Raw genomic sequence first — 25,024 nt, 5'->3', positions numbered from 1 at the left:
GTGTCCCCGCAAAATTCAAGCGTCAGTTGCTGGGTTAGCATTAGCTACAGAGTGTGTGCTAACAGTCTCGTGTACGAAGTTATAAACAATCGCTTTATTTATTTCGATTAAATATTTGATGTGAGTGCTCGGATAAAGCGATGGAAACAGCGACGGATGAAGACGTAACGCTATCTAAGATAGGTAACAGAGCTGTTTATGGGTTATTTTTATAACGTTACAGTCAATAAACTGCGTTACGATTTTGTTTTGGAAAATAATTTAACAATAATTTGGAAACCAGTGGGTTGTTGTTCAAAACACTGCAATGATGAGTTTATCGCGCGTCTGTAACGTTATGTTATGTTTTTGCTTCATAAAGGGATCATATGTAGTTTATGGTGATATATGATCATGTTTCCATCAGATTTATAAACCTACAATAGTGTCATAAACATCACAAATCCGCAAATAATGTCCAGTAGTTCCTTTACATTGTTATGCTAATGTATAAAAAATATATATTTGATATAACATAAACATATATGGTGATGAAATCCAAAATATTAAATGTCATGGATGTATATTTACTGAGTAAAGGGGGTTAAAATGACCAGTTTCACCTGAAAATGTAAAATAAGATAGCAGCATTATTTTATTTTTAGACTGGTACATCTATTAGTAAAATATGTTGACTTTAATAATCTTAGTTTCATTATATCCCAACAATTTAAATGTAGAGCTGCTGTGAAATTCCCATATCTATGCAAATAAACTATATGGGGCCTTAAAAATGAAAATTCTATTAAATTATTAAGAATAAGAATCTAGAAGGAGAGGACGATATCTTGAATGCTTCAGGCGTGCAGACTTTAGATCATTTATGGCATTTACAGACAGCTGTTTGATTTAATTTAGCTGATAGAAACAAATGAGATGCATTTCCAGTTTCAATGTTATTTGTTCTTCAGATATTCCTCTTTAAAATAAAAAAGCATCAGCTGAATGCAAAGTGACCCACATTGGGTTTTTGACCAATTCCTGATGCAGCCGCATTAATATCTCCATATCTCTGGAACTGACCCATCGAGGGCCTTTAAAATGAACATACCAGAAGGAAAGTTTGTTAAGACACAGAATCTAAAGGGATGTTAAGATATCTTTAATACTTCTGGAGTTACAGGCATGCAAACTTAACACAACAAGTGCTTTTTGCCATTTTTGAACTGTCACTGTTATCATATAATGAAACAAATATTACTAAAGTCAACAGATTTAACAAATAGACATACCAGTCTGTGCATAAAAATAAAATAACGATGCTGCCGTCTTTCTAAAGTTATTTTTACACCCCTGTAATTTGGCTCCAAATCTCAGGTGAAGCTTGTCATTTTGACTCTCCTCTACAAAAATAGTGGATTACTCCATAAACACACATCTGTGTTTTTCTCTTTGATTTACAGAGCTACGCAAACTGAAACTGGCAGAATACCTCGCAGCAAAAGGAAGACTGAAAGCACCTAATCCAAAGTAGGCAGTCTTGAAGGGTCTTTCTGTCTGTAACAATTGTTTAATTTAAAATAAAAAAATACATATTTTCCGCATTCAGAACTGCCATAGTGTGTTTGTTCTGAATCGACTGTTTCATTTTGTTTTTTTACTCAAAGACCATATCTCAAGGAGAAGCCTGTTACAAAGAAACATGCTGAAGATAACCAGAATTCCAAAACTGTAAGTTAGATACATTTCTTAAAATGTGTGATGAGAGTCTGCAAGTCTGTTAAACAGATGTCTCTTTGTTTCTCTCAGAAAGCTGATGGAAAGGAGAATTGTGGCATCAATGGCACAAATATAAAAGAAGTGATGAGACTGAAGACATTGGCAGAGGTTGATAAAAACACATCCTCAAAAAAAGGACTTGGCATCAGTTCACTGACCAAAGCCCAAACACAGCCGTCCAGTAATTCCCGTAACGCTTGCCGGGAGGGTCTTCATGTTCTGAGGACACAGAGCAACAAAACAGCTTCTCTTCAAAATCCAAGGAAACCCCACAATGCTGAGAAAACAGCTGCGCCATTCAAGAGGACTCAAAGTGTCCAACCCAAAGCTCAGCCAGCTTCCCATGCTGCAAATACGACTCAAATATTAAGAAAATCAAGTCTTGTTTCCATCCGTAACACTTCACAGTCTAGATGCAGTATCAGCACAGATCAGAGCCGCACCAAGACGGACATTCAGCCAACAAGGCCTTTGGTGAAGAAATTAACCGAAACAAGCATTAAATCAACCTCAGCTGCCAATCTGACGAGTCGAAGACCAATGAAGACAACCGAGACAAAAATACAGAGAAACAGTGTTTCTAAAACCCAAGTGAAACCCATGCAAAAACCCAGAAGTCCGAGTGCTGTGCACAGCTGCAAACCAAACCCATCGACGAACAGATCCGATGTGAGCCGGAGAAAAGATACTTTCTCCGTTGATGCCACTAAATCTAAATCAAATAGCTCTGTCACCATCAGAGCGACAGGAGCGAGCGTCTCTTCAGCTCTCTCTAAACCTGCCAATAGAGAAGCAATCATCAAAAAGAAACAGCCTGCTGCTGTTAAACTAACTAACACCGCTGCTTCTACCAAACCGTCCGGTCGAAGCTCCAGGAGCTGTGTTCTGCCGCAGAAGACCACTGCACCTCCAGAGCTTCACCGGCCTGCTAAGATCTCCAGCCAGGCCAAACCTGCGGTTCAGTTAGAGACTCCGAAATCCAGACTCTGTCCCAGCACTCAAGGAGTCCGGACCGCTCCGGTGGATGGAGTGAAGAAGCCCACTGCAGCTCAGGAGGAGAGACTGTGAGTATACAGCTGTCTGAAGCAGGGTTTCCCAGCTCTACAACTCTCTAGTATTCCCGAAGACCTTGATTGGCTTGTTCGGATGTGTTTGTTTTGAGTTGAAACTGAGCTGTGCAGGAGAGTGAACCTCAAGAGCCTTAAGGAGACTCTGGGCTAACATTTTGAGGCTTTGGAAACATCTTGTTTTAAAAGTTCTTTAAAGGAATAGTTCATCCAAAAATGAAACTTACTCATTGATTTATTCACCCTGAAGACATCCTAGATGACTTTCTTCTTTCAGACGAATACAGTCAGAGTTATATTAAAAATGTCCTGGCTTTTCAAAGTTCCATCCATCATAAAAAGGCTTTTATTAACCCCACTTTTTATGATGGATGGATGCACTTTATTGGGCTTCAAAATCTCAACAACCATTCACTGCCATTATAAAACTTTAAAGAGCCAGTCCATTTTTAATATAACTGATTGAATTTGTCTGAAAGAAGAAAGTTATATACATCTAGGATGGCTTGAGGGTGAGTAAATCATGGGCTAATGATCATTTTTGGGTGAACCGTCCCTTTAAAGCAGTGTTTCTCTGATTTTGTTTCCATATCCAGATCTTACCAGATTCAGGTATTTTGAGGTGGCAAATAAATCAATTAGGATTTTTTTTTTTTTTTAATTTGGAAACAGAATTCATGTATTTAAAAATTGTATTTCTATCTCTGGAAAGGGGGAATAACAAAACTGTGGCAACAGGGATGGAAATACAATTTTTAAATACATGAATTATGTTTCCATCTTTGTCTCCATCAGTTGTGTTAGTGCCTTTTTCTGTTCTAATGAAGTTGGTGTCCCAATACTTTTGTCCATATAGCGTATGTAAAAGTCACTGGTGTTTGGTGATGAGTTTTTGGCTCAAGACACACCAGAGGTTTCTGCAGACCAGTCAAGTTCTTCAATCATGTCTTTTTGAACCGTGTCTTATACACAGAGACACTGTCATGTTAGAATAGAAAAGGGTTCTGTCCAAACTGTTGCTATAAAATTAGAAGCACACAATTCCCTAGAATCTCATTATATGCTTAAACATTAAGATTTGTACTCATAGAAATTACTGAAGTAGTCAAACATGTTCATTAGAAGGGGGTGCCAATACTTTTGGCAATAGTGTAAGTATCATTTATTTTTCGTGTATGGGTCAAAGCGTAGCTGAAGTGCTGTGTGTGCAGGTGTAAGCTCCAGGAGTGGCGGGAGTCGAGGGGCATCACATATAAACGTCCCCCCATGCCGGTCCGACTGGTGAGGAGGAAGACGGTTTCTGCTTTTCCTCAGCCATACTGGACTTCAATGGAGAATGAAGATGAGGTTCATGACATTGTCTTTGCTGTGGAGCGATCGCTGGATGACTGCATTAAATTATTACAGCAGGTATAATTATTATTATTGTACGAGTTTTGTTATTTTTTTAAAATGCGTAATTAAATGAATGCGCGTAACCAGAGACAATGCAATAAAGCAGATTCTTCCATGGAAAGATGAGTTTCTGCTTGAACCGGAGTGAAATCACGCTGCACACAGCTGATAATAATCAAATATCTTCAGACCACATGTCTCACTTTTTTGCTTTTGGACACATATTATCAGTCATTTCCCTGGTCAAGACATTGTGTAAGTTAGTGAATAACTTGAGTTTTTCTTGTATGTGTGTGGTCATATGTGAATGTGCTTTTGAGTAGTGGGGCGATTGAAGACAGATGTTGGTTAATACTTTAAAAAACAAAAGGCCATAGAGAAGGCAATCAAAAGCAAATTAAGAACTTTAATTGGTCAATGAAGAGCAATGATTAACATCAGCCTTTATAATTTAACCTTTATGACTTTTGTTATTAATTTTAAAACATGGTAACATACACATAAAATAATGATAAAATATATATTTTTAAATGGTGTAATACAGTGTGTTTTTGTAAATAAATACCTTATTAGAGCATAATTAGGCATTCATAAAACACGTTCAATGCAGTAATAATCCTAATCTCAGTATATATTTACTTTATTAAAACACATATCTGACCCTGCAGCACAGAAGCAGTCATGAGTAACACAGGTATATTTGTAGCAATAGCCAACAATACATTGTATGGATCAAAATTATACATTTCTCTTTTATGACAAAAATCATTAGGATATTAAGATCATGTTCCATGAAGATATTTAGTAAATTCCCTACCATAAATATATCAAAACTTCATTTCTGATTAGTAATATGCATTGCTAAGAACTTCATTTGAACAACTTTAAAGGAGATTTTCTCAATATTTAGATTTTTTTGCTCCCTCAGATTCCAGATTTTCTAATAGTTGTATCTCAGCCAAATATTGTCCTATCATAACAAACCATACATCAATGGAAAGATGATTTATTCAGCTTTCAGATGATGCATAAATCTCAATTTTGAAAAATTTACACTTAAGACTGGTTTTGTGCTCCAGGGTCACATTTGTTCATTGGATTGATTAGGGATCATGACCGCAGAAGGTTGGAGCATGTTGACATATTTCCAATTTTAAAGCCCTTTGAGTCAATAAACATGGTCTGCACTAGAAATTACTTGGTTCTCAATTTCAGTATAAATCACGTATGTGTGTATGCAACATCTACTCCTCCCATGGGAATAATCACTTCTCTACATTCTTAGGCAAGGTGTAATTCTTCCAGATAAAGTGTTCTCAAACTAACATTCAGCATTTGTCTGGATTGTTTCCTTATCCCTAATCGCAATGTTTTTTGTTGAGCCGAACTCAGGTGTTTGCCATTTTCTGGCATTAATCGACCATGATGTTTACAAGCCTTTTCCACCACTCTGGGGTTATGATAGAATCTGGGTAACCAAATGGTGCATGGTATGGAGAAAACAAAGTGGGGACCAAAAACTGGTTACCCACATTCTTCGAAAAATCTTCAAATTCTGTTGTGTTCAGCAGAAAACATAAATGCATACAGGTTTGAATAAATGATGAGAATGTTAATTTTTGGGTGAACTATCCTTTTAAGCTTTTCTTGAGCTGTAAAGCACAAATTGAATGTTTTATGTTGGATGATGCTTTCGTCACTGATCTGATGCTGTGGACAGGGTTTCCCGGTGGAGCGGGTCAGAGATGTGCTGTCTCGGGTGCCAATGGCACAGAAGTTTGCTAAATACTGGATCTGCCAGGCCAGACTAATGGAAAGAGAGGGAAACCTGGAGGTGCTGCCCATGTTTCAGGAGGCCATCCGTGTTGTGAGAGAGGTCAGCTTCTCTTTATCTTCCCTTGATGTTATTTCCTTACTTGCATCGCTTTAGTCTGGAAATCTGAGAAGCCTCAGAAGAGATGTTATTTGACTTTGTTTTTTATTATTATTATTAATAATTATATTAAATATTACCATGTTTGATGAAAAAATAATAAATTAAGAGTAAATGTTATGTTTTTATTGTTTTACAAAGTGCTGTCAAACAATGAATCGCATCCAAAACTAATTTTTTTGTTTACCTAATGTATGTGTATGTTTATTATGTTTATATAAATACACACACATAAAATATATACTTTGAAAATATTTTAATATTTTTGATATTCATTAGTGCTGTTAAACAATTAATCGTGATTAATCACATGCAAGCCAATTCCTCTTAGGCAAAAGCTTTCAGTAACAGAGATGATGTGCTCTAGTGTGTGTGCAAAAAGAAATCCAAATGTTTTTGAGTAACGAGTTTGTTTTCACTCATTGCGATATGTTTATTAACAGCCAGTGGATGAGCTACGATCTGTGGTTTTTGAGATCCTTAAAAGGAGACAGATTCAAGGTAAAGGTATTTAATATTTTCCTTATGGCATACACTACATTTTTTTTTAGCAATGACTTTTAACAAACTAGTATGGCAGTGGTTTTAAATTACACTCCTGGTCAAAAGTTTAAAATAAATATTTTTTTTTTATATATTTTTGATAAAAAATACAGTGTTTAATTAAACATTACTACAATAAAAAAGAACTGTTTTCTATGTGAATATGTGTTAAACTGTCATTTATTTCTATGATCAAAGCTGTATTTTCAGCATCATTACTCCAGTCTTCAGTGTCACATGATCTTCAGAAATCATAATAATATACTGATTTACTGCTCAAAATTGTTTTGTATTTTTACTGCTTAATTTTGTTTTGATGTGCTGCCATTCAAAAGTATTAGAGGATGAAATATATTTATTAAAGAATGCATTACATTAATCAAGTGACAATAAAGATACAGTGGTGTGAAAGTGTTGGCCCCCTTCCTGATTTTTTATTTTTTTCTGCATGTTTGTCACACTTTAATGTTTCAGAGCATCAAACTAATTTAAATATTAATCAAAGATAACACAAGTAAACACAACATGCAGTTTTTAAATGAAGGTTTTTTTTAATGAACAAAATCCAAACCCACATGCCTCGGACTGCTCCAAAGGCCTACTCCATCACTGACCCCTGCTACTGCATCTCGCCCACAGCGGCGTGAGAGGAAGCAGAAGAGGGGTAAGCGCGGAGGTATCTGAGCTAGGCTAGCGGCCCACCCACACAAGCCAGCTATCCCCACCATCGTACTTGCAAACGTACGCTCTTTGGACAATAAACTGGACTACATCCGACTACTCCGCTCCACTCAGAGGACTGTAAGAGACTGTTGTGTTTTTGTGTTTACGGAAACATGGCTTAACAACAGCGTACCGCACTGCGCCATACAGCTCGACCAGCTAACATGCTATCGAGCTGACAGAGCTCTCGTCGAGGGAGGTAAGATCCGCGGCGGCGGGCTTTGTGTTTACATCAATGATGCATGGTGTCGCGACGCTGTTGTGGTCTGCAAACACTGCTCACCCCTGGTGGAGTTTATGATTATTAAGTGCCGGCCGTTCTATCTACCGAGGGAATATACAGCTATACTGCTCGTTGCTGTATACATCCCTCCCAGCTCCAACAACAACATCAGGAGTGAGGCGCTAAATGATCTGTACCAGCACACCAGTGAGCAGCAGACAGCCCACCCAGATGCTTTTCTTATCTTGGTTGGGGATTTCAACCATGCAGACTTAAAGAGTGTGTTCCCAAAAATACATCAACACAGACTTTCCAACAAGGGGAAAAAATACTCTGGACTTTGATTACACCACCCAGAGAGGAGCTTACAAGGCCCTCCCCCTCCCCCACCTCGGAGCCTCAGACCACATCACTGTCATGCTAATGCCTGCATACAGACCGCTCGTCAAAGTCATCAAACCAATACACAAACTGATACAAGTGTGGCCGGAAGGGTCGTCAGAGGCACTTCAAGACGGTTTTGAGACCACTGACTGGAATATGTTTAAACAGGCTGCCACCTAAAACAAACAACACTACAGACCTCCAAGAGTACTCAGAGACTGTCACTGCCTACATCACCACGTGCATTGATGATGTAACGGTCACAAAGTCTATCACTGTCAGGGCCAACCAGAAGCCGTGGATGACGGGAGGTCTACAGACTTCTGAAGGCTCGGAACGCTGCCTTTAGAGCTGGAGATGAGGAGGGTCTGAAGACAGCTAGGGCCAACCTATCCCGCGGCATCAGAGAGGCCAAGAGACAGTACTCCAGGAGGATAGCCCATCGTTTCAGCGACAGCAGAGACAATCGGAGCCTGTGGCAGGGAATACAGACCATTACGGAATACAAGCCCCCACCACAGACCTGTGACAGCACCATCCCCCTGTTGAACGAGCTGAATGCCTTTTTTGCTCGCTTTGAGGCACAAAACAGCACCACTGCACAGAAGACTCCACCTCCTCCCGGCGACCAGGTGATGGCGCTGTCCCCGGACAGTGTGAGGAGATCCCTCAGCAGGATCAATGCACGCAAAGCTCCGGGTCCTGACAACATTCCTGGGCGTGTACTGAGAGACTGTGCAGTGGAACTCACTGAGGTCTTCACAGACATTTTCAACATCTCACTAAATCAGGCTGTTGTCCCCACATGCTTCAAAGCTACCACCATCATTCCAGTCCCGAAGAAGTCCTCTCCATCCTGCTTCAATGACTACCGTCCAATAGCACTCACTCCTATTCTCATGAAGTGCTTTGAACGGCTAGTCTTGCACCACATCAAGTCTGTCCTCCCCCCCCTCCCTGGACCCCTTCCGGTTTGCATATACGTCCAACCGCTCAACCGATGATGCCATCGCCACTGCCCTCCACCCAGCCCTCACACATCTAGAGAAAAAAGACTCATATGTCTGGATGCTGTTCATAGACTTCAGTTCAGCATTCAACACAATCATCCCTCAACAGCTCACTCACAAACTGGCCCAGCTGGGGCTCAATACCTCTCTGTGCAACTGGCTGTTGGACTTCCTGACCGGGAGACCTCAAGCAGTACGGGTCGGCAGTAACACATCCAGCACCATCACACTGAACACTGGGGCCCCCCAAGGATGTGTGCTGAGCCCCCTCCTCTTCACGCTGCTGACCCATGACTGCACACCGTCACACAACTCCAACCTTTTCATTAAGTTTGCGGATGACACCACTGTGGTGGGTCTCATCAGCAACAGAGATGAGACAAACTACAGGAGCGAGGTGAGCCGCCTGGCCGGGTGGTGCAGTGACAACAATCTCTCTCTGAATGTGAAGAAGACGAAGGAGATTGTTGCTGACTTCAGGACAGTACACACTCAGCATGCCCCTCTGACCATCAACGGTGCGACTGTGGAGAGAGTGAGCAGCACCAAGTTCCTGGGTGTGCACATCACAGAGGACCTCTCCTGGACTAACAACACTGTAGCACTGGCCAAGAAAGCACAGCAGCGTCTCTACTTCCTCCGCAAACTCAGAAGAGCCAGAGCCCCGGCTCCCATCATGTGCACCTTCTAGAGGCACCATCGAGAGCATCCTGACCAGCTGCATCACTGTGTGGTATGGCGCTTGCAACGCATCCTGCCGCATGTCACTTCAACGCATAGTGAGAGCAGCTGAGAAGATCATTGGTGTCTCTCTCCCCTCCCTCCAGGACATTTACAGCACCCGTCTCACCCGCAAAGCCCTCCGCATTGCAGGCGATCCCACCCACCCGACACACAGCTTCTTCAGTCTGCTGCCATCAGGGAGGAGACTGCGGAGTCTCCAGGTGAGGACCAGCAGACTGAAGGACAGCTTCATACATCAGGCTGTCAGGAAGCTGAACTCCCTCCCGTCCTTGCCCCCCCCTCCCCTCTTTTACCCCATACAACACTGAACTCTGACACTATGAGACCCCCCCCCCCCCCCCCCCCCCACGGCTCCCCACACCCCCAGGACCAGCCACCCCCACCTACTTACAAACTGTGACCAGCACCTGTCACTTGTGCAGCATTGACTGCAAACTACCTCCTCGGATAGTCTGATTAAAAAGACTGTTCTCTTGTCACTTTAACAGACTGATAAGCTCTTCTTGCACTACACATATATCTGCACAGTTTTGTTTTATTTAACTGGTTTGCACTCTATCTATTCTGTCATGTGCCTTATGCCACTTTATATATCTCTTTCTTTATTTTTCTACAAATGTCCTCATTGTATATCTGTATAGTTTGTATGTACATATGTTTAAACTGTATTTATCTGTATTTGAACGTCTACTGTCAGTGTTTAATGTTAACTGTATGCACCAAGGGTCTGAGAGTAACACAATTTCAATTCTCTGTATGTATGTGCCGTACATGTGGAAGAATTGACAATAAAGCAGACTTGACTTGACTTGAAAATGGCCTGCATGGCAGAGTTCAAAGACGAAAACCGCTGCTGAGCAAAAAGAACACAAAGGCTCGTCTCAGTTTTGCCAGAAAATATCTTGATGATCCCCAAGACTTTTGGGAAAGTACTCTGTGGACATTGTGAAACATTAAAGTGAGACAAATATGCAAAAAAAATTAAAATCAGGAAGGGGGCCAACACTTTTTCACACCACTGTATATGTATATATAATGCTACAAAATATTTCAAATGCTGTAATTTGGACCTTTCTATTCATCAAATAATCCTGGGACAAAAAAGTCAATTTTCACAAATATCTTGTCTGTTTTAAACAGTGATAAGGAGATTGAGCATTAAATCAGAATATTAGAATTCCATCACAGGAATAAATTTCATTTTAAAATGTAGTTTAAAAAAATTGTTTCCTAATATTACTTTTTTTTTTTTTTATTAAATGCAGCATTGCTGAGCATAAGTGATGTCTTTTAAAAACACAAAATAATCAAGTTATTATTAACAATAATAATAAAAGCAAATCTCACAATGTTTTAAATCATTCAGGTTTGTCTCTGACGCCAAAAGAGTCTGAAGCGGAAGAGACTGGAGAGTGTGATGAAGAGGATGACGATGGCATCATGTGCACCCCAAAACCCATCAGAGCCCTCATATCTGGAGCGAGGGGAGACTCGTCAGTCGTCAAGTACAGAATCACAGCGACCCCGGGGTATGACACCTGCACACTTACTAGGGCTGAACATCAATGCGGAGAAGATGATGTTTACGTCAAAACTGAGACCAAGCCGTTCACACAGAACACACATTTATCACATTTTCTATAGAAACATCTATCAGCGTTACACTCACGTCTCGCTCAAGAGAGCCGCATGTTTAGAAAGCATAGAAAATGAATGCAAGTTCAACTTTTAAAAACACGTCTCAAGACTTTATGGCAGTTTTTCTGCATCTCATGTTTTTAAATAGAAACTATACATACATGCATGATGCGGTTTTGTTTCTAATTAAGCAATTTAATTAATTATATATTCTTTATAAACATTATTTTAAACATGCACTTTTTTTTCACAGATAGTTGTTATTTTATTGGTTTGAATGACCGTGCATTAGTAATATTTTCCTCTTGTGGCCTCAGGAGAGAAGACAAAAGTTTTTATCCCCCCCCTGACTGAAATGATGCCTTTTAAATTTGAATGTAATTTGAATATGGATAATATTTAAGTACAAATTTCGAATGTAGTTTTTCTGCCATTTTGACAGCCCTAACACTTACACAATCCAACTTTTAACTTCAGTCACCTTGATCCCGTGTGCATGCAGACACACGTTCTTTGGAACGAGTAGCATAATGTAGGATTTTACCTCTTCATGCGCTCCAGTGCCTCTTGAAAAAACAGATTTTTTTAGTTTCTAATACCTATGTTCTTATGCTCATTCTAAGAAATTTATACAAGATCACAAACTTGCATTTAAGACAAGACAGCACAGGTGTAGAGGGTAAAAATGGATTTGCTATCCCTGTTGAGTGATTACATTAAGAATTGCGAAACATTTTTAGTATTACAGGTTTTCTGAGATGTTTAAATACGCAAATCAGGGGTTTTCCATGTGGTGGTACTGTCCTGATCATGTGCACACATGCATAACAGCTAAAAGGGGCCCTTTTGTACATAAACATGATTGACGGTCATTAAACATTGAAGAAAATTGTATTAAATTTCAGCCTCCTATTTTGTTTACATAATACATGTGTGTGTAATGTGTTTATATAAATACGCACATGCATGTATATATTTAAGAAAAATATTGTTTATATATATATTGTGTATGTATATAAAAAATCTAAATTATATGAATACAAATATATACTGCACAGTGCCCTCTAAAAGTATTGGAACAGTAAAAACAAAATTGCTCTGTTCTGGACAAAAGATGTGCATCAAGATGTTTCCACAAAAATATTAAGCAACAAAATCTGTTTTCAGCATTGATCATTAATAACCGAGCACCAATAATAACTGGTGATAATTGAGCACCATCAGCAATTTAGAATGATTTCTGAAGAAGACATTTCTTTTCAATTGTAACATTATTTAACAATTATTGTTTGTTTTGGGGTTGTTGTTTTTTTACTGTGCAAGAGACTTCTTTCAAAAGTCTTAAGGTCCTAGCACACAGTCAAATTTTTGTCCAATTTTTTTTTGCATGTCCGAAAAAATTTGGACTAATAATTAATGTGCATTCAGGTCACATTTTTTTTTCCCCCAGTCATCTCAGTGGCAAATTACCTGAATTTGAACTGAACATGTATCAGTGGCAGTTGTTTTTGCTGTGATGTCTGATAATGTTCTCTGATGTTTTAGAGGGAAGAGGAGTCAGCGAGGAGCAGAACCAGGACAAGTGGATGGTCATGAAATCCGTTTCTTTACCCCGGTGCGCCGCTCGGTGCGGATCGAGAGAAGCGCTGTGTGTTATCCCACAGCTCTGCAGGAACACGAGCCCTGCGTGACCTCTCTCTGTGAGCTTGCAGGTGAGCGTCAGGAAGAGGTCAAAGGTCAGAGCTCTCCTGTGTATGTGTACCGTGAGAACGAAGCGATGACAGACCGCGTTCACGTTACACTTGTTTATCCAGAGGAGGAGGATACATGATCATGCTTATCACGCTCAGACCTTCATGTCCCACCTGGAAGCATTGAATTGCTTTAATCCTTTTCATTCTGCATTCACTATTTCTCAATAGATTTCAGCCAGAATTTCCGCTCTCATTAAGCTGGTTAGATGTTACCTAATTGCTTCATACCTTCACTGCTATGCATCGCTGCTGAATGTAGATGATGGTTTTGTTTAAATGTGCTGCAAAAATCTGAAGGAACCCATACTGCAAAAGACTTAACTTTCTATGTTTATATATACTTCAGTTATAATTTATGGATCGGACTCAATCTTTACCATATTTGAGTCAGCAATGTAATTTTGTTCCGTTGAAAGTGGAGAGTTCTGAGCACATTAAAAAGTATTTCGATGTAAACAAACATTTTCTGAATCTTTTGTGCGTGTCCTGAGCTTTGTTTTTAGATCATTTCCCATTGAGTAATATGATTTCATCTACATCTTCATTATTAAATTTCAAAATGTTGATTGGAAAACAGTTTTTGAGGTTATTATCAAACGTGGGAGGGATGCATTTTTCCCAGGCTGGTCAAAACAAGTAGAGGGTTTAAGGAGTGGAAAGTCTGGATTGTTTCTGGGAGAACTCTTGCATACGGTCACAGGATATTAAGTCCAGTAAGCTGATGATTTGAAGGGATATTTGAACCAAACAAGAAAATCTTGCGCTATTTAATCTGACTTTTTTCTTTAGAACACACACTTTTTTTTTGGTTCAGTTTTGCCTATAAAGACTAAAACAGTGAAACACTCTTCAAAACATGCGATAAACATCTTTATCTGCAGAAAGATTAAATACAAGATCTTCAGGAGCCACCGATATATAACCAAATATATTCACAAAAACGTACACATTTGCGTTGTTTTTAGAAGATTTGTGGTTGGTACGATGTTTGTTTTCTTTTATCAAGGCTGCATTTATTTGATCAAAAATAAAATAAACAGTAGAACTGTGGAATATTATTACAATTTAAAATAAAAAATTTAATATAATTAGATTTCTGAAGCCAGCCATTACTTCAGTGTCACATGATCCTTCAGAAATGATTTTAATATGCTCAAGAAGCACTGACATGTTTTTGTGGGAATTCTTTGGTGAAAAGAGAGAGTAAAAGAAACCGAATTATTATTTGAAAAAACTATTAGAAATAAGTTGCACAGATGTACTGTTAGGGCAGTAGGACTCGGACAGAGAGTAGTACTGAGAACGGGTTTATTTGACCGTTTATGGCAGAGATGCAGGTAAGTGTTGAGGTTAGGAGACTTCGGAGATCGGGAGGGATGGTGACTTGATATTGACATGCTGGAAAAAATGTAAGCATGATGCAGCAAGTTTTAAAAAATGTGGAAGTGCTTATGTTTCAGTGAGTAAGGTACAACAGAAATGTGTCCCTCTGTAAATGACGCAAGGAATCTTGTGGTTCACATCAGCGAGGACGCAGCGCAGAAATACATGTTACGACAACAACACTCTGCTCCAGTGCACCTGCTCACCTTTCACAGCTTATTTCATGAAATAGCTCTAGGATTTGGTTGCACGTTCTTCTTTCATCATAAACTATAAGCAGTAATAATATTTTCCCAAAACCGGTTGTTCAACACGTTTTAAAAAAAAAAAAAATCTTAAGTTTGTGTTTTGAAGAGAAAGTCAGTATTGTCTATATTAATTCAATTTTTGTATTATTGATTAATATGATAGAATCACGCTGAATCTATGAGGTTATGTATTTATATTGGTTCATGCACTCACTGGTTACTGTTTACATATTCAAGAGAAATGCATACACTCAATTGTTTTAATCAAAATAAAGCTTTTATGTCATTACAAATATCTTCAAGAGAAAAGCCTTTCACATATTCTATTTTCATTTGTTTCAGGACTCTGTTACACAAAAACGTGACACAAATCCTACATGAAAGCAAAAAAGATGACTTTTTAAACTATTTTTACAGATACTTAACATCTTAACACATCTGTATCAGGAAGATATTTGTCATCACAAAGCGACAGACACATCAGGTTGTGGTGTGATAAGATGGACTTATGGAATATTTGCAGTTATCAGTTATTTGATCAAATCTTAGTCAAATAAACCTACATAGACCAGCTGTTTTTATATTAATAAAACGTTATACTGTGAAAAAATGCTACGGTTAATAATACAATTTTTAAAGTGAGAAAGAAAGTCTAATGTTGTAAAGATTATGTGAGACATTTGTAGGAATTACTTTTGTTGCAAACAACCTTATGACGACTAATTTTTAGTCTAATTTAGCTGTAACTCGTGAAGAGAGTCTCTGTAACCGCCTTGCGTTCATCAGAGGATCATTTGACCGCTTCTAATCCTTGCTTTAGAGCATCATGGTTTTAGGTTTGAAAGATCTCAAAACTTATTTGTTAAAACAAAGGTTATATTGTTGTTTCATCATCTTGTAGAGATACCCTGTGTGATTCTAAAAGTTTGAGTAAAACCTCTTAAGATTGTAAATGAGTGGCATCCCCAGAAACAGCCCTCTCGGTCTGATACGGACGGTTCAGTAATCATACGTCCAGACACTCATCTTTCTCATTTCATCGCACTGTGTGAGACAAAATATTTACATTTCGTAAAATGTTGTAAAAAGTTTAATTACGGTTGAAATTCCAAAGCCCCCGCCAAAACATTTGCTTTCATTCCAGTTTGAACACACACTAGTTTGAAGATTGACAAAAAAATCAAAGAGTAAATAAAAGGTATTAAGTGTGAATAACTAAACTAAACTAAAACAACATTTTCCTGCGGGTTAAAGGTGCATGTTTAGGAGAAAACTTGTGTAACCTAATTTTTAAAAAGTGAAGCAATCTGGGTTATATAGCAGAGCAGAAGTCTTAAGCTTGACAAAAATCAAAGGGTAAATACAGGAATGATGGGTTAAAGTAATTATTACTTATTCCTTGTTCTCTTCCCCTGTGAACAGAGAAGTGACATAATCAGCAAACTTCAAAGCCTAATTCTGCTCGAATGCAGACTATAGTGTCATTATTGAATGATGGAACTAGTTCAGTTTAGAGACTAAGCAGCTCTACTGGAAACCGCAGTGAGATTATTCAGCAGGAGTTGCTTTAATGTTAGTTTAATGATTCAGTTCAGTTCCAGCAGGTTAAAACACGCAGCTACAGTTCAGATGACTGTCTTACTGATGGCCATGAGCAGGACTTATGATGGCCATGAGGCTACACACATTTGTAATAAATCAATGAAGGCATCTGTAGACATTAAAAATGCTTTTAACCCTGAAAATGGGAAATAGGAAAACATCTGAAGCGTTTCGTGTGAAAGGGCACTTGCTCACAGGATTCAGTGCCGCAGCAGCTCAGTTGTTTAAAGCTCAAAATGTAGTCTTTTGTTTCAGTTGTTTGTAGTTGATTGTCCACTCTATCCAGCACAGTGTGGTTCAGCATTACAGAAGGTTCAAACGCTCACTGATGCTTCAGAAGGAAAAACCATGCATTAAGAGCCGGGGGGTGAAAACTTCTTGAATTTGAAGATCAGGGTAAATTTAACTTAATTTGTCTTCTTGGAAACATTCAAGTATCTTCTGTAGCTTCTGAAGGGCAGTACTAAATGAAAAAAATATGATATTAAGGCAATATAAGTAATGAGCACATCTCCATTCTGTTGAAAAGTTTTCTATTAATGCATGTTTTTTCTTCTGGAGCATCAGAGAGCGTTTGAATCTTCTGTAATAGCTGCATATGAGTCCCTCAGTTGCCCTCAGTGTGGAAAGATTGAGTTGTCCTCAAAATCATTGTCGGAAAGGGTTAAAATACACAAAAATCCTGGAAAACCAAAGAATTTGTGGGAGTTGAAGGATTTTTCTGAAGAACAGCAGACAGTTTAACTGTTCAGGACAAACAAGGACTCATGAACAACTATCACTAAACAAAAACACAGCGTTGGATCGTTCAGGTAACAACATAGTATTCAGAATCAAGGGGATGTAAACTATTGAACAAGGTCATTTTTATAAATTCAACTATTTTCTCTTGTGGACTGTGTAAACATCTTTTCTTATTCAGGTCAGTAAATAAACAATAACATGCATTTTTATATGATCCCTTTTATTTTAGTAAAATAATTAAATAATAATAATAACAAAAAAATGAAAAATGTGTATGAAAGATAGTTTCAATTCTACTACAAGTGGTTACACTCTCTTTTTTAATTAATTCTTTTTAACAGAGATAGTATGATAAAAGCACATTTTAGTCAATATTCATGGTGTCCCAAAATAGCACAGTTGAGTACACTTAGATGATCTTAAAATCAACTTAAGACGTTCTAAAGAATCATCTTTATTATATTAAGTACAAAAATAGCACTTTAAGTACATTATGGAATGGACTAAGTGTACTGAAATAGTGTATTTTACTGCACTTTTTTCACCTGGGATAAGACTGTGTTAAGTCCCTGTATTGTTCTTTAAAGTTTCTCTTAGTTTAGTTGGGGAAATAATTAAAAACAAGAAGTACAGTGTATTTCCCGAAGATAGCATTGCTCTAAACCTTTTCACCCCACACGAGACCTTTTGACCTCGGAGAAAAAAATAAAAGTGATTCAAAACAGCTCTTGCAGTAAATTCCCATTCATAGCAAACTTGTGAGAGTGGAGTAATGAGGAGAACGAGGTTCTGTGATGATTCTGCTGCTTTATGCAAAGCCAGTTTCTGTCCTGAGCCGTCCCCAGCTTCTTCTCTACACTGACTTGTTTTTCTTCTGGATTATGCATTGCTCTATAGTACAGCTTCAGTCCTGTAGATGCCATGCACAATGCTTCCTCACGCTACTGAATCCCATGTCTCAGCAGAAGGAGCTTAAGAATATTTTATGAAGCTGTTTGTCTGTTAAATTCGTGTGTCAGTGAATGATTGCAGGCCATTTCAAAGCAGTTTACTTTACTAGACTTTAGTTCATTACTGCTGTCTGATCATGCTGCGCTTTTGATCTCTCTCTCTGTTCTCTGTTCGCCTTGGATTTGAGTGGATTTCAAAATAAAGGCTTATCTGAAGAATGTGTGTGTGTGTGTGTGTGTGTGTGTGTGCGTACTGTCCAACACGAGCACAAAACACAGAAATGAAGAATGAGTCATTTTTATGTTTGTTCAAAAATCATATTCTGACACAACATATATAGTTCATATATAGTTCATATATAGCTAATTGAACAAAGCACTGCAAAACCTTACACGGAGAGTGGTTTAATGGTGCGAGAAAATCAGAGTTCTGAAATATAAACTCCAATTCTGAGAAAAAAAGTACCTTGTTTTATTTTTTATTCATTGGTGGAAACGGGCTTCCATACACAGTGTGTGTTGAATGACAGGTGATGATCTCCACGCAGAGATTCTGTTGAAGGAATGAGTTTATATCCCACATCATTAAAGGATGCTGTTCTGTGAACTTCGGCCATTTCCACCTCTTGAGTAGAATTAAAGAGGAGTTCAGGACTCCCTGCTGTGGTTTTACTGTAAAACATGAATCATGGGTCTTGTAATTTTCATTAAAAAAATAACGTGATAATTAAAAATAATGGGAATATTTCATTAATGAAATTAAATCTGCAGCTTTAATGAAACAGCTTTATAGCTGTTCCCACCAGCTAAATTCAGAACAAACATTTCACTTGCTACAATAAGTAGGTCATTGGTAAATTAGGTGCCATATAATTTACAAACTATCAACATACTGAAGTCTTGTGTATTATAGCTCTTCCATTTGCAAATGTTCATAGCACTAAATGTAAAATATATTGAAACAGTAATAGATTTTAGATTATTTTAAATCAGTGATACTAAAATCATGTTCTAACTGTCTGTATTCATAAATAGTTAAAAGTAAATGTTATATTTTCAATATATTTTTATGTGACTTTATGTATGTATGAGAACTTATTTTACTTTTTTAGAGAATCCAAAAGAAAAGAGGCAGTCTGACATAGTGAGCCAGATTTTATCAAATTGAACCATTGCACCACTTGCAGCAATAATGACTTCACGGTGGTCAAAGAGGCGTAAATTGAAATCAATGATTAAGTCCACAGAGTCAGAAATACTACAATAATTCAATGAAACCAGTGCACAGAATTCTGTGTCAGAAGAAAATAATGTTGAAGCAGTAAAAGATTATGTTGAAAACCCTAAAGTTGTTATAGACTCAGCTGGTTCAGATTGTAATGACTCAGTCACAGATGAGTTCCCTGGTGGGGTGTCTGATGAGGTTCTGTGGCATCCAACCAATATACACAATGTTAATAATGACACAGTCAACTTATCAGACGTTGACTCTGATACTGAGTCAGAAGCTCCAACGAGTGAGTTTCTTTTAAGGAGTTTGCGATATTGGGCCTCAACCTTCTCAGTCTCACTTGCTGCACTCAGTGCACTTAAGTATTTTGAGAATGTTTCATCCAGAATTGCCCACAGATGCCAGGACAATTCTTAAGACCCAAACCCATGTATCTACCACAAAGATGGAAGGTGGGGAGTATTATCATTTTGGCTCGGCAAAGGGGATATTGTCGTGTTTGAAAAGCTTAATTCTGCCTGAACAATTGAAAATAGTTAAAGTACAGTTCAATTTAGATGGCCTTCCACTTTTCAAAAGCTGTACACTTCAGTTCTGGCCAATTCTTGCCATTGTCAACTGTGACTATACTAAACATCCCTTCCTCGTTGGCCTTTACTGTGGTATGAAAAAGCCCAAGTGCATATTTGAGTTCTTAAAGGCATTTATTGATGATTTAGCTGATGTTCTTATGGGTGGTATTGTTTACAATGGTCAAAACATATTGGTAGAAGTAAGCTCTTTTGTGTGTGATGCCCCTGCCAGAGCCTTTGTTAAAAGCCTGGCTTATACTCTAATCTTGGTTTATGGAACAGCCCCCAGGTTTTAACAATTAATGCATTGCAGATTTATTTTCATTAACCTTGAAATTATATTTAGTTGAGGATAAGTTAGACATCTTACATAATAACGTTAATCGTGTAATTTGTCATTATTAATCTAATGATATCCAAAAGACAAAGAAATCATGCAATCAGGATGTTAAACTAAACAACAACAACAAAAAAACACTCACCTTTCAGTTCATCAACAACTCAACCAATAGCCACTGCACAATAAGCAAATCCCAGCTGGTCCGTCACTTTTTTTGGGTCCCCTTGAAACATTTCCATTGTGGTCCATGCAGCACGTTTTTGTGAGGATTTGCAGCGTTTCTTAATTTGCATGTAAAGTAAAGTAAAGTCGTGACGTATTGTCAAGTATGGTGACCCATACTCGAAATTGGTGCTCTGCGTTTAACCCATCCAAGTGCACACACACAGCAGTGAGTAGTGAACAAATGCACACACACACACACACACCGTGAACACACACCCGGAGCAGTGGGCATTTATGCTGCAGCGCCCGGGGAGCAGTTGGGGGTTCGGTGCCTTGCTCAAGGGCACCTCAGTCGTGGTATTGAGGGTGGAGAGAGCGCTGGACATTCACTCCCCCCACCTACAATCCCTGCCGGCCCGAGACTCAACCCCACAACCTTTGGATTACGAGTCCGACTCTCTAACCATTAGGCCACGACTTCCCCGCGTTGTGTTGTGAGCATTTGCAGCGTTTCTTAATTTGCATGTGTTGTGAGCATTTGCAGCGCATGTGTTGTCAAAATGATGATGTTTTCTTGATTTGCTGGTGTTGTCTATTTGCATGTGTTTTCTGAAGTTGCAGCGCGTTGAGCTCTCTCGGCCACCGTAATCTCTTGGTTTTATTAGTGAAATCTTCTCAATATTTTCTATCAAACACCAAACCACACACAGCAAAAATCAGAGTGTTCAATGTACTCTATAGGAGTACACTGAACACTGGTTTCAGTGTATATATAGGTCCAAGAGTTCGGTGTTCAGTGAACACTGTAAAAAGTGTAAAATATATACTCTCAAAATAGTTACATTTGAACACCTGGAGAGTTAAAATGAACTCTTATAACTAGCACTTTTTGACACCGTTTCAGTGCTTTTGAACACCTGCAGTGTAAACCTAGAACCTTTGCAGAGCTCATTATTTAACACCTGAAGAGTACAAATGTACTCTAAAGCTGGTACTTTTTTATTTACAATGTTTCAATAGTTTCCAACACCTGCAGTGTAAACCTAGCACCATCAGTGAATGAAAAATACTCCAAGTCAGTGCTTTTTATGTCTGTTTTATTTAACAGTTCATGTATGTTCAAAAACCACAAACTCATACAAACACATGTACAGGAACAACATACTGATAATCTCTATCAAAACCATAAGTAGTTTGCAGATCAAACGGCTTAAAGAAGTGGAATTTATCAACTTTAAGCATGGAAACATTATGATCACTTCCCTGTGTCACATGAAAGGAATGAAAATGCTCTGCAAAACAAAGTGTCTGAAAGTCCTCTGTTACAAGAAAACATTCTCGATTAAATGCAATGATGCCTTTTATCTGACTAAATACAGGCAAATTGTCCTCTTTGTCCGTGCAAACTAAAAGGCCTGGACGATACTCAGTTCCAAAACAAGTGATCCAAGAAGTCAGATCAACTTCACAGTCTAAGTCAACCTGCAGTTCTTCTGCAATCATCTCACCATGTGGCAAGTCAATGAGCTGAACAGTTTTTACTGGCCCACAGTCAATACTTTTAAATGGCATTGATTCCCAATGGTATGCTATAGCCATCTGATGTTTTTGGGCCAATGACTTTGTTATATTTTTGAAATTTTTGATTGTGTTCTTGAAAAACCTATGTTTGGCTTCAAATCTCATTGACCAAACATGTAGAATTGGACCTATTTTTCGAATTACTCTGGGGTAATGAATCATGAAGTGATGTTTAGGGATCATTCTGCGATGTGGGTAAAGCTCTTTGAAAAGTTGGTGATGGTCAACAATGAGATGCTTCAGACATACTGTCATTCCATCAGTAACAACTGGAGAAAATATAATGTTCATAATTTGCAACAGAAGCAACAAGAGTCTATAGTGGGCATTTCCTTCTCGTAAAACATCTCCAAATATCAAGGGCATATTCCGGATTAAGCAAAAAGTTTGAATGGCATTGAGACCAATTCCGTTTCCAGTCTGCTCCAAGTTTATTCTGGTTGGACGATTTTTTTGTTCAACAAAGCCATAATTGTATGAGTATATTCGGTTACAAACATCTGTCTTGGATATGATTTTGTTGTCTGAGAGGTAAGCAAACAGCAACTTCAGCTCAAATTGCCCCACTCCTTCCAATATGTCATGCATAATGTCTACAGCATAATTTTCAGAAACATGAAAGTACTGTAGATCATTGAATAAACATTGTCGCTTAACTCCAAATGTGGATGGCAGTGTAGGATCTACCATGAGGTCATTGCAATGCTGATCATGTAGTGCTTTATTACGCAATGTTATTCTTGGATCATCATCCCTGAAAACCGTTTGTGAGGTCTGTTTGTCCACTAGACAAAAACGACAAAAATAGTTTGCACTGAATGATTCAACATACCCGAGTAATGTGTGCAATCCCAAATTGTCTCCAGTTACTTGTGCAATTGTTCCGTAAACTGGTTCATCAGAGAAAGGAACTTCAATTCCAGTACACTCAAGGACTTTCAGATCACGTACGAGGGGCTGTAAGATTAAATCAAATCCATACTTCTTCACATCCTCAGTATGAAAAAGGGCTAAAAGATGAATATTCATAAGAGCGGAGTTTATCTTTGGAGATAGGTTTCGTAAAACAAAGTATATACTTCCAACCTTATGGATACCATGCTTGGATCCGAGTGGATTTGCCATTTCAAAATCATCGTAGAATATCTGTATTTGGAGAGAGTTTGGTTTTTCAGAGAAGAGGGGGTGATCTCTAAAATAGTTACCATCACAGAAGTCTTTGTAAAACCCAGTTTTCTCACAAGGCTGCACAAAATGATCACAGATCTCTTGGTTGGTGAATATGAACTTCAAAGTTTGCAATAGAGGAATATAAAGAAATTTGTCTGTTATGGGAACTTGATCATATGTGCCAGTAGTTCGATTCCTTCTAGCGTCATACCTCACTCCTAGGGCTACCTCAACAGGTTCTACAATACCCCATTTCTCACTGAAATGTTTTTTCCTTTTTGCCTCAGTGTTCAGTTTGCTAAGTGGATTTTCAAGGTTGTCAAAATAATCGTCAAACTTTGTTCTGATCTCCTCATCTTTAGAGAGTAATTTTACAACATCATCTTTAACATTTGAATGCAATTGCTCTACAAGTTCCTCCATATTTTCAACAACAGTCGTTATGACATTAGTAGCCACACCACAGCCTTGGAGATTTGCAATAAGGGATGCACACATTTCTTGGGTATGTTGCCTGGTCTCATTACAGCTTTGAGAATTCTCTGGTTGCTCTGGAACTAAATTAACTACGGGTTCATCAGATACATCAACTATGACGGCTTCGGTCTCAACTATGACGGGTTCGTTCTCAAATTGATCTAGACTTTTAGCGCTATGTTTGTTATGGAGATGTTTACTAAAGCCTGAAAAAGTCCAAAATCTCTGGTGGCATCCAGTCTGGTCACACATCAACTGAAACTTCTTACCAGGATAAAAGGCATGGAAAACTTTGAGATGACGGATCAACATTTGAACGGTAACAAAACTAGACTTGCAAACAAAGCATCTGAACATCATAACTCTTTAGTTGAGGAGCTTAGCTCTTAGGTCCTTGACTCTGGGAGTTTCGTGAGAATGACCTACAATGTTGTAGATGGTGGTCTGCACAAATGTGTACATGCCATTTAAGGCCTGGTCATAGGAGATGCCGAAAACATAATGTGCTTTGAAAAGTTCATCAAAGGCTGACAGGGAAGACTTGCCCTTGCAGGGAAGGAGATCACCATCCAATGCAATGTAGAACTCGTGGATGTGCTTTCTTGTCGTCCCAACTGCCAGGATGTAGGGCTGCCTCCTCTGGTTTGGACCAGAGTGCTCCTGAAGGCTGCGACATGACTGTAAAATAACAATAAACTGAAATTAATCTACACTGAACATCACATTTTGATGGACAAGTCACACTCTGATAGAAACCTGTCTGTGACTTCCTAAAGTCACACTCTGATAGAACGAGCACAAGACTGCAATCAAAAGAGGTGAACCCCACTCTCTATTCGCTATGCACTTCAAGGAGGCAAAACATAAATGATCAGACTTAAAATTCTGTGGAGGTGGCATTGAAAAGAAACAGATCAATAATCTGGGGGGGTTACACAATTGCCTTTTGACAATGGCTATTGCCATTGGAGATTAGGACACACTGACCTTATGAAATTTGACTACATGGTCCACAGCTTCCCGGGTACTGATCTTTACAGCTCCCTTCTTTCCACTTGGAGGAGGTGGCATTTACATTTACATTTATTCATTTAGCTGACGCTTTTATCCAAAGCGACTTACAATTGCTATATATGTCAGAGGTCGCACGCCTCTGGAGCAACTAGGGGTTAAGTGTCTTGCTCAGGGACACATTGGTGTCTCACAGTGGATTCGAACCCGGGTCTCTCACACCAAAGGCATGTGTCTTATCCACTGCGCCATCACCACCACCCGGTGGCAGTAGGTAGACCAGCAGTAGCAGTGAGGCCATGTCACTATCCCAACCTGAGAAGGCAGAAGCACCTGCTTTAAGCATGATGTACACCTGACCAAAACCTTTGATACTAC

At 38.6% G+C, this 25,024-nt stretch overlaps 2 protein-coding genes across 3 annotated transcripts; one reads left to right on the top strand and one right to left on the bottom strand.

Annotated features, from left to right (window-relative positions):
- Positions 1-13,742, top strand: ckap2l (cytoskeleton associated protein 2-like). Of its 2 annotated transcripts, none has more exons than XM_079418245.1 (9): positions 1-183; positions 1,443-1,509; positions 1,647-1,710; positions 1,789-2,822; positions 4,037-4,235; positions 5,941-6,096; positions 6,597-6,654; positions 11,147-11,309; positions 12,964-13,742. In XM_079418245.1, exons 1-9 carry the CDS (start codon positions 141-143, stop codon positions 13,247-13,249), a joined length of 2,070 nt encoding a protein of 689 aa, XP_079274371.1. In that variant the 5' UTR covers positions 1-140; the 3' UTR covers positions 13,250-13,742. The 2 variants fall into 2 exon arrangements, with proteins under 2 accessions (XP_079274371.1, XP_079274370.1); XM_079418244.1 differs by having other exon boundaries at positions 6,597-6,660; positions 12,964-13,625.
- A 7,765-nt stretch (positions 13,743-21,507) lies between these two features.
- On the bottom strand, positions 21,508-24,773 carry LOC306871858 (uncharacterized protein). Its single transcript, XM_079420057.1, has 2 exons — positions 24,623-24,773; positions 21,508-24,313 (listed from the first exon to the last, which is right to left on the bottom strand). Exons 1-2 carry the CDS (start codon positions 24,704-24,706, stop codon positions 24,002-24,004), a joined length of 396 nt encoding a protein of 131 aa, XP_079276183.1. The 5' UTR covers positions 24,707-24,773; the 3' UTR covers positions 21,508-24,001.
- Between the last annotated feature and the right edge of the window lie 251 nt (positions 24,774-25,024).

This window comes from Barbus barbus, assembly GCF_936440315.1.
Source record: "Barbus barbus genome assembly, chromosome: 6".
Classification (NCBI taxonomy): domain Eukaryota; kingdom Metazoa; phylum Chordata; class Actinopteri; order Cypriniformes; family Cyprinidae; genus Barbus; species Barbus barbus.
The sequence above is the reverse complement of the archived record's forward strand: the minus strand, read 5'-3'. Positions and strand labels throughout refer to the sequence as shown.